Source organism: Copadichromis virginalis, linkage group LG7, assembly GCF_057382275.1.
Source record: "Copadichromis virginalis isolate Kocher_CV1m ecotype Utaka linkage group LG7, C_Virginalis_male_GT1.1, whole genome shotgun sequence".
Lineage (NCBI taxonomy): Eukaryota > Metazoa > Chordata > Actinopteri > Cichliformes > Cichlidae > Copadichromis > Copadichromis virginalis.
In genome coordinates this window covers 8,885,792-8,895,741 of record NC_140624.1, presented here as the reverse complement: position 1 = coordinate 8,895,741, position 9,950 = coordinate 8,885,792, and the positions used below count along the sequence as shown (strand labels likewise).

General features: G+C 39.9%; 1 protein-coding gene across 1 annotated transcript; it reads left to right on the top strand.

The window, feature by feature from the left end:
- Positions 1 to 1,246: 1,246 nt before the first annotated feature.
- Positions 1,247 to 9,449, top strand: LOC146704407 (muscarinic acetylcholine receptor M2-like). The gene is made up of 4 exons (XM_085461547.1): positions 1,247 to 1,304; positions 5,727 to 5,949; positions 6,166 to 7,029; positions 8,466 to 9,449. The coding sequence occupies exons 2-4, from the start codon at positions 5,758 to 5,760 to the stop codon at positions 8,787 to 8,789; spliced, it is 1,380 nt and encodes a 459-aa protein (XP_085317673.1). The 5' UTR covers positions 1,247 to 1,304; positions 5,727 to 5,757; the 3' UTR covers positions 8,790 to 9,449.
- Positions 9,450 to 9,950: the final 501 nt, after the last annotated feature.

Sequence of the window (9,950 nt, the reverse complement as noted above, 5' to 3'; positions counted from 1 at the left end):
AGCTAATAAGAAACAAGTTAGCTTAAAGGGAATGAGATGGGAACTCAAATGACTTGTTTCAGGTGCACTAAACTCCACTGTACAAGCAAGAAGGATTATTTTGATCTGTAACTCATGCATAGCTGCTCTAGTTGAGGCCAAGGATAAAATTATGATGCTGAAAATTAGCATTAGCCTACACATCCTCTTTAAGATCTGCTTTTTGAGGAAATTTGTTATTGCTGTAAAAGATGAAAGATGAAATGATCCATACCTACCACCGTATATATATATTTTTTAATATTTAAAATTACTCAAGATAATAAGACATGCCAGAGTTTCTTGGAAACCGGAGAAATTGGCTTATAGGAGACAGGAAACAAACACACCCAACTGCAGACAGACAGACAGACAGACAGACAATGATATTGATTTGTGTTCTTGACAAATGAAGAAATAGTAGAGGTGGCGCTTATGTCCTTACCAATGCAGTTTTCAAAGATATTACTGTAAAAATAACAACAAACAAACAAACAAAAATACATCTGTGATGATACTCAGAATTTCAAATGTTCTGTGGTTGTGCTCAAAGTCTGGATGGGACAACCACAATAAATCATCTGATATTTTCTCATAGCAATTATGTTACATGCAGGACTCTGGTTTATTTGATAGCACGGTCCTTGTTTCATTTACTGTATTGTTTTGTGGAGAGGGACCATTATCCTCAGTGGTAATTCCATCAAAGTAAGGTCATCTACCAACTGGGGCAGTCTGCGTCACCAGTTTGGTTAAAAGGTCAAAACAACAGTCTGAAAGGTTAGCGTCCTGCAGCAACAGAGTAACAGAGCGAACCTCTCTCTTTGTCCTCTTTTTTAATAGTGCTTTACCATTTTATCTCATCCCAGATCCATTCATACTTCTCTCCACTTGATTGCCTACAGCTCTGGAGAATATGATGTGTTTGTGCCACAGAGGCAAGTGCTCTCCATGGTCCTGAAACAAACATCTCTCTTTCTCTCTCCGTCCGTCTCCATCTCCTGCTTACTGAAACTTGCAACCCTAGCTTGAGGGATTCAGCACCACAGTCACTAATAGCTCCCACAAACCCCTCCCTACTCTATCCGTCTATATTTCTAACACACAAACAAACTCTCTCTCTGTCTCTCTCACACAGACACACACACACTGGTTCTTGTCAGAGGAGGAGTGTCATGAATGTCAGGTTACTTTCTGCTTTGCTCTCCGCTCCAGTGTGTCGGGAGAAGAGAGAGTAACATGGACGACTTCAAAACAGTTCACCTGTGTCGTTCTCTGCAGATGAGGTAAGATAAGATTTTTCTGCAGATTTCTACCAAACTCCTGCAGGTAAGCACACTCTGTTAGAAAAATTATGCAGACTTGGAAAAACTTCCATGGAACACATTTAATGTCTGCTCGCTGAGGCAGCGGTAGAGTCAAAAGATGGGAAATGTTTTCCTAAATTTTTATTCCCACGGGAACTTTGTATGTAATGTATGTAAAAAAAAATTATAACCACTTTGATTCAAAGGAAACAAAGTCAGCTAAGGATATTCTTTAAAGAAACAGTCTCACATGAAATGTTAAAGCATTATAATGATACATCAATATATTGATTGACATTTTATCCGTGGCTTGTTGTTCAGTTCAGTTTCCTGATAAAGATTGAATTGAGAGCAAAGTAAACCTGGCGTCTATTGTTCCCCTGAGACCTTTTAGGAGATGTTTAATCTTAATTTCTCTCCTGACACAAAAGGTTTCACTCAGCATCAGATCCAGACTCTGGATTCCCTGGTTTCCCCGCTCCCGAGGAATCCCCTTATTACAAAAAAAAAACAAAAAACAAATTGTTTAAATGGGAAATTTCCTCTAACTCACCAACTTGAAACTTCTCAGTTTTATTTTTATAAACCTTCACTCTCTAGTTGCTGTGGTATTTTTGTGTTTTCTCACTCTCAGTGCTACACTGGGCATTCAGTGGTTTTCTCTTCTCTCAGTTGCACCGCTCTGTGAAGCCAAAGCTCAGGCTGATGTGAAATTTCCCACTTTTCACATTCAAGACACAGTTCTCTGAGATGAAAAAAACAAGTATGAATTAGTGCCATAACATAAGGAACATTTGCTGCGAAATGTGACGGTGGAAAAAAAAAAAAACACTTTTTAAATTCATGAAATGTTAACCTTACAAATTAAACTAACTGAAACTGTTTGTGCTATACGTATTTATTTCATTTAAAATCCTGTTTAAACATTCAGTGTGGTGTTGCATTTTACAGTTAGACGGATGTTTGTCTTCTAAAGAACTGAACAATAAAACTACGGCACAGATCAATATAAAACGGAGCTACCACACTTTGATCCCTATAGCCATTAAATCCCGTAAGCGCTGTGAAACATCTGCAGTTGCAGACGTGTTTCCATACCTGCTCTTTTCTCTGCAAACAAACCTACTGTTCCCACGTCTCATCCGGCAGTAAGTCTGCAGCCGCCCGGTGTATCGTTCATGGTATCAAAGACTTTTTTAAACCGAGCTCGCCCAGTCAGAGGACTGTATCCTAGAACCATATTACCGGTGCAGCTGTTGCAGGCAGCATCTGCTGGATCTAATTACTATGTTTCTGTGCCTGTCAAAGAAATATGGTTTGCCTCTGTGACTCTTTCCAGTAGCCCTGCATACCAATTAGGGAGATCCAGTAATGTAGGTCTTATTAGTGTGAAGAGAGAAGAAGTGAGGATGGCCTTGAGAGGAGGCAACAATCTCCTTAGCGAACTCTACATCACGTTGGAAAATCTCTGGCGAAGCCCACTGAGCAACTTGATAATTAAGATAATTTACTCGGTTAATCAGTAAAGTCACTAGAACAGGTACATAAAGTTAAACACATCTGACTGACACATAAGTGCTGCATTCAAGTACAACTGCAAGAGAATACCTAATGTCAAAACCTACCTACTTAAAATAATGCATCCAGTTATTTTAAGTATTGTGAACCTTTGTACAACCAGTTGCTTGGCATGTCGAGAGAGTTTCTTCTCCAAGAATCGTGTTATTGCTCTTCTATAGATACAGGACATTTGTTGTGGCTACAAGGTGTAGTGGTTGACACAACTGCTTTACAGCAACAGACCCCCAGTTTGACAGGGACGAGGCACAAAGCCAGCCTCGGGGTGTTACAAGCTAGTGTGTCCTAATGCTGGTCCCAAACCCGGACATATAAGAGGATCACATCAGGAAGGGCATGTGCCAAATCAAACATGTGAATTTATTATTCTTAGGAAATGAAGCAGTAGCCAAAAATACCCTTTTATAGAAAGAGATATCTTTATTGTTCATAGAATAAAGCTGACCTATTAAAATTTTTATGGGCTCCTTTATCATGGGGCCCATAAAGAAATGAGTATTGAGTCAGGCTGCTTGCAGCTTCTTTTTAATATAAGCTGTCATTTCTTTTTTCACTTTCAAATATCACATTTCGTGCAGCTTTTTCTGTAAATATAAGAGACTTTATATTTTCTTTAAAAACTCTTTAAAGAAAAAAACACGTGAACTGCTTTTAAAATGCAGTGTGCTGTTATGAATATAACTGACTTAACAACAAAGTAAGAACAGGCTCCCATCAGCATGTCCATAAAGCAAACTGTACTTTTATGATAATATTTATGTACCGTAGTACAAGTATTTTTACTTAAAAGGGCCACTGTCAGTTCATTGCTCTCAATTCATTAATGAGAAGTGATTGATGAATATATGATCATAAATTGGACCTTGAGCCAAAGTCAGTCCTTAACACTCAAATGTAACATCCTACCTTTTGTTGTCCTCCCTTTGATGTGCATCAATTTTACATTTTTCTGACTTTACAAATCATCACCGTTAGGCTCTGAACTCTCTCTCTCTCTCTCTCTCTCTCTCTCACACACACACACACACACACACACACACACACACACACACACACACACACACACACACACACACTCTTTTTGTATCTGTGACTGAAAAGACCCGGAATGGGTCTTTAATGAGTAAGCAATGGAGTTCAACATGCTGTAATAGAGTTTAATCTGGCTGTAAGAGCAGGAAGGAAACATCTTTCAGGTACAGTATGATGTTATCATGTGGCCTAATGGAGTCACTTACAGGGTTTTAGCAGTATGCACCAACCCTCGTGGTCTCAACTAAGTATCTTTTTATTGATTCTCTGATCAGAACAGACTAGTTAATCACGTTGTTTTGCCACTATTTCTGATGTTTCTTCATTTTTAATATAATAGTAACAGTAATGATGCTTAACAATTGAGATACATAATTGGTATGTTTTGCCTGCCCGGGATCATTTTAAATACGCGGCTCGGTAGTAATTTAAAAGAAGCGGTATCCCCATATGCATATCATCTGTTATTTACTGAATGCTTTTATCTAAATCACCTGACAGCACCACGAGCGCCTGAATCTCGAGCGTGGGTGGCCCCAGTGGAAATCTGTTTGTACGCTCACCCAAACAGGCTTTCATAACTCACAGAACAAGCAGTTCCAGTGCCAAAGAAAAGACCCCCATCATCCCTTTTTTCTCACTGCAGACACAAGTCTGCGGATAACACTTCTTTAGCCTCAGAGAATCTGTCCTCTCTTAACATAAAAACCGCAGCTTCTATTAAGACTTACTTGGACATCTGTCTGAAAGAGCCAAACACACAAGCTCATGTGGACACACACATGTTTGAATTTACCCAAATATGCCAGGCAGTCCCTTTTACATATCCAGGAGCAGAAAATGACGCCTGCAGCATGAAGCGACCAACTTGATCTTTTTGAAATGACTCTCCTGCAAAGATTAGACACTCTCTCAGGGCATTTTTGAAAATTGTAAACTGTAGATGTCCTCGTTCAAGCTCCCAGGAAAGAGTGGATTGGTTAAGATTTCTGGGAGCCAGACACACAAAGCTCAAAGCTGGAGATTCATGCACACTTGCATATGCATTCTTTTTGTGGCATTTGAAAGTTGTTTTGTGGGCACACACGCTATTTTTAGATCCTTTGAGATTTACATAGTTTAAACATACAAGAGAAAAAGAGGGAAAATAAATATTAGCAAAGGATAAAATGTAGCAAAGTTTAACCAACATGAAAGATTTGATATTGTTCCGTGGTGCTGCAGTGCTTTACAGCGATCTGTTACAGTGGTCTGTTATCTGGATTCTGGCTTCAAACCTGCTGACAGTGTGTGTTTTCTCAGTGTGGTCCATATTTTTCCTAAAGCCCAAAGACAAGCATGTTTAACTCCAGTATGTAACCAGCTTGTCGCACAGTGAAGGCTGGGAAAGACTGCAGCATATCCATTTTAAAGAGTTCTTAAAAAAGTAAATTAACCCAATAATTCTACTGAAACTGTTCATTTTTCAGAATCAACATGTCAGCATCTCCATTAGCATCAAAGCCGTTTTAACATGTTATTCCTGTTTGTGAGATGTGGCTGTGACTTTGTAAACAAAGCTGCTGTGACCTTTATTTGCACACCTGTCCGTTCTTTTCACCGGGAGCAAGCTGTTAGCACAAAAACACCTGCGAATCATTTACATGCTGCAAGTTCTGCACAATTTTGCATGATTTTGCATCTACACATAGAAAGATACTGAATAATTTGAACACCCCCGGCCCCCCAAAAAAACCAAAAACAAACCTATAGTACTAAAAACTTATGTTTTATAATCTCTCTTCTTTTCAGGTTTTGCACATATGTGAACGACGCTTGAAGCATGCAAAGGATGCTGGACAGCATGGAGATTCTCAATTCATCCCACGCTAGCAACATCAGTGTCAGCAATGGCACTGGCCTCTTCTTTCGAAGCCCGTACACGACTTTGGAGATAGCGCTCATCATTCTCGTTGCAGGATCTCTGAGTCTGATCACTGTCATCGGAAACATCCTGGTCATGCTCTCTATAAAGGTTTGGGGTTTTCCTGTTTTGATCCTTCATGATTAATGAGTGTGATTCAAACATCCATCTCTGGACACCTTGAACAGCACAGCCAGACTTACAGATAAGACTTGAACATGTGCAACCCAGCACAGAGTGGTAATTTAATAGAAACGAGAAAACACACATCACATTGCACAAAAAAGATTAGCATCTGACAGCCTCCTCTATGTTGTTCCTCTAAAGGTAAACAGGAACCTGCAGACCGTCAACAACTACTTCCTGTTCAGCCTGGCTTGCGCAGACCTGATTATTGGTGTCTGCTCCATGAACCTCTACACCGTCTACATTGTGATTGGGTTCTGGCCCCTAGGAGCAGTGGTGTGTGACCTATGGCTGGCTGTCGACTATGTTGTGAGCAACGCCTCAGTCATGAACTTGCTCATCATCAGTTTTGACCGTTACTTTTGTGTCACCAAACCGCTTAGCTACCCAGTGCGGCGCAGCACCAAAATAGCAGGGCTGATGATTGCAGCAGCATGGGTCTTGTCCTTCATCCTGTGGGCTCCTGCAATTTTGTTCTGGCAGTTCATAGTTGGGGGAAGGACTGTGAAACCCAATGAGTGCTACATCCAGTTCTTCTCCAACCCAGCAGTGACCTTCGGGACGGCTATCGCGGCTTTCTACCTACCTGTGGCCATCATGATCTACCTTTACTGGCGCATCTCCAAGGCCAGTCGCAGCCGCATGAGGAAAGACAGCAGGAAGACCTCAGGCACTAGTCTGGGAGAAGCTCCTTCTAACAGCCAGGAGGAAGGAGGTGAGAACACCACTGCAACAAAAAAGGTTCAGGAAGAGGCTGCAGATGGCAAGGAGAAGGAAATGCTCCAGCAGAAACAGCAACAGAACGGAATCGGTCCGTGCAAGGAAGACCGAACCAACCAGGTGGACTCCACATCAGATAGCATTCAGGCTTCGACATCCAAGGATGCTGAGATTCCACCTTCGTCACGGAAAAACTCAAATATTGGGAAAAATGAAGCCCAACCATCTTCTCGGAAAAACTCAGCAGCTGACGCTCAAATGCTAGTCACGAAAACTCTGTTTAAGGTAATCAAAAGATATTCATCCTTAATTGGCCAGATTTATTACAATTTAAAGCAGTCATGGGTTTGGTCATGTCAAGTTTGTTGTTAATTAAAAGTTGTTTTTTTTATCACCATATTTAATAGCTCAGCAGAAGTTGTCTTTATTTTAGAGGCATCATAAGTTTGGTGCCTGTAGTTTAAAGAATACATCTGGAACAGTTTATAATCTGGACCATAAAGAAAATATCTAGAAGTTCACAATCTTTTTTTTTTTTTTGGAATAAGTATTAGGACAAGAGAGTCCAGTGCTGAGTTGTAAGCTAATGCTAGCTAATGTACACACAAAGAGGTGCTAAGGGTGCAGCAAACATAAATTAAACAAAATAACTGAATTTAACTCAAATGAGCAGAAAGTAGTTAGGTGGTGTAATTAACAGCACAACAGGACATATTATTAGTCAGATAATTTTTAGTAAAAATGAATTACTAAACACCACAAACATAGTCGATATGTTCTGTCCGTTGATGTAACTTAGCAGATAGGTAGCAGCTAACCAAATACCACTCTTACTTATTCAAGTAAACTGGTAACCATATAAATGAAGATGGTAACCATGGTGAAGAAAAAAAAGGAATAAAATGATATTAGATTTAATTTAAGTGATCTTTGTGCCTGATGGCAGCCTCACAGAGTTGCTAGCATGACTGCATTCATTCAGCTCTATGAAGCATTTTTGTGTGGTTGAAACTTCCGTGTTGTTGTTTTGGGTCGTTCTTACTTTTCTTTGATCTCAGTGTGAAATTGATACACTTTCAGATTTTCTTTAATTTTCCTTGACAGAGATTCAATACTGAAAGTATTTCTCAGATATTTTGGTCCATATTGCAATGATAGCATCACACACTTGTTTCAGACACTTAACATTTGTCAGTCGCACATCCATGATGATCCACCACATCCAGATGGTGCACTACTGGATTGAGTTTTGGTGACTGTGGAGGAGATTTGAATACAGTGAACTCATTATGTTCGAAAAATGAGTTTGAGATGATTTGAGCCTTAGGTTCCAGTTCTTAGCTGACAAGCGTGTGAGGTCTTCTGTGTTGTTGTTCATTCAGAGATGCTCTTCTGAATACTGTTGCAACAATTGGTTATTTTGTTTACTGATGACTTCCTGTCAGCTAGAAACAGTCTGGCCATTCTTCTCTGACCTCTGGCATTAGCTGGATATTTTCTCTGTTTTGGACCATTCTCTGTAAACCCAAGAGATGGTGTTGTGGGAAAATCCCAGCAGTTTGTGAAATACTCAGAACAGCTCATTTGGTACCAACACAGGTATGGAAGGTTATGTTGGACTTACACAGGAGTGACACACACACACACACACACACACACACACACAAACACACTAAAAAGAAACAATAGAACTCTTTTCTTCTTCTACTGTCATTTTTCAGGTAACAATGCGCGCGATGAGTGAAAACGCTGTGGCAAAGTGGAAAAAGAGGGGAATTTCTTCCAGGGAGAAAAAGGTCACACGCACCATCATGGCCATCCTGGTTGCATTTGTCGTCACTTGGACGCCGTACAACGTGATGGTGCTTATCAACACATTCTGCTCCATCTGCATCCCCAACACGCTGTGGACCATTGGCTACTGGCTGTGCTACATCAACAGCACCATCAACCCAGCCTGCTATGCCCTCTGCAACGCCACCTTCAAGAACACCTTCAAGCAGCTGCTTCTGTGCCAGTACAAGAACATACGCACTTCACGATGAGCAGGGGGTGCAAATGCTTTACTGTGTTTGTGGTGGAATCTGAATAATGTGACAAATCTTTTAAAGAATGATTTCGAAAGTTGGAAACATAGATACATAGATAAAGTGTGGTCTTGTTGTGCAATTACTTCATGTTGCTTTTCGGTGGTAGAATCCCCCCCAGCCCCCTTCTTCCACTGAAAATAAAACTGTGATTTAACTCATAATCATATTATAAAGTCAAACTTTCAAAGACTTAAATGGAACTAATTTCAATGAGCTTTACTGACTGTCTGAAAAATACTTTTGCATAACAGTCACTTGGAGTTTTATTTCTTTTTTTTATTTCCTCTTTTTGCTACTTCTACACAAACTTGTGCAGTTTGTTGTTTAAAATGTGCTTGTTGTGATGGTTTTGTGAAGGTAGTTTAAAAAAGATGTGATTGAAAATTATACTATTATGAGAGCATTAGAGCTAAGCTCTAAAAATGAACCATGTCTTTATACTAAATCCACGGGAGAAAAGAGAATTAGCAGCTGTGAAGTGATGCGTGTCCTGTGTGTCGTGCTAAACTTACATTTCACATTAATGGAACCTGTAATCTGTGATGTTGTGAGACGTGTGCGACTATTAAACGTGCCTGTGTCTTCCCTCTTTTTCTCTGATTTGTGTAAATAAAAAGGATGACAGTTTGGAATCAGAGTTATTTGTCATAACCTGGGTGTCCTCTTTTTTTCCTTCATTTCTGCTAATATTATTTTTTTCCCATTGGCTATCATCCGATATGAAAAAAACTTAACCAAACCGACCAAATTACTGCCACAAGATTACAGGCTGTATACGAAAGAAAGAGGTAGCCATCACCCATGATGATGTCACCCATTTGTTTTTGTTTGTTTGTTTTGTTTTAGATGCTGTAAATAACATAGTCATGTTTTTTATGCTGGGAGTCTTTAGGGACTAATTTGTTTTTAGAGCCAGACTCACTAGAAGAACTGTAGGTTTTGGGTCTGAACACCATTGCAGGAGTCCTAGGCTACGTCTACACTAATCCAGATAAATTGGAAAATGGCGTTTTGGTCTAATAACGCTCCGTGTCCACACTATCTTTTTCAGTTGTTTTCTTCCACACTGAAAACCCTACGTTCCTGTACTGTGCATGTGTGAAAAGTAATACGATT

Excerpts from the sequence above, each read along its gene's own strand:
- LOC146704407 (XM_085461547.1), top strand. The coding sequence starts at position 5,758 with ATGCAAAGGATGCTGGACAGCATGGAGATTCTCAATTCATCCCACGCT. Across the intron at positions 5,950-6,165 it reads TGGTCATGCTCTCTATAAAG|GTAAACAGGAACCTGCAGAC; the intron begins GTTTGGGGTTTT and ends GTTCCTCTAAAG. Across the intron at positions 7,030-8,465 it reads TCACGAAAACTCTGTTTAAG|GTAACAATGCGCGCGATGAG; the intron begins GTAATCAAAAGA and ends GTCATTTTTCAG.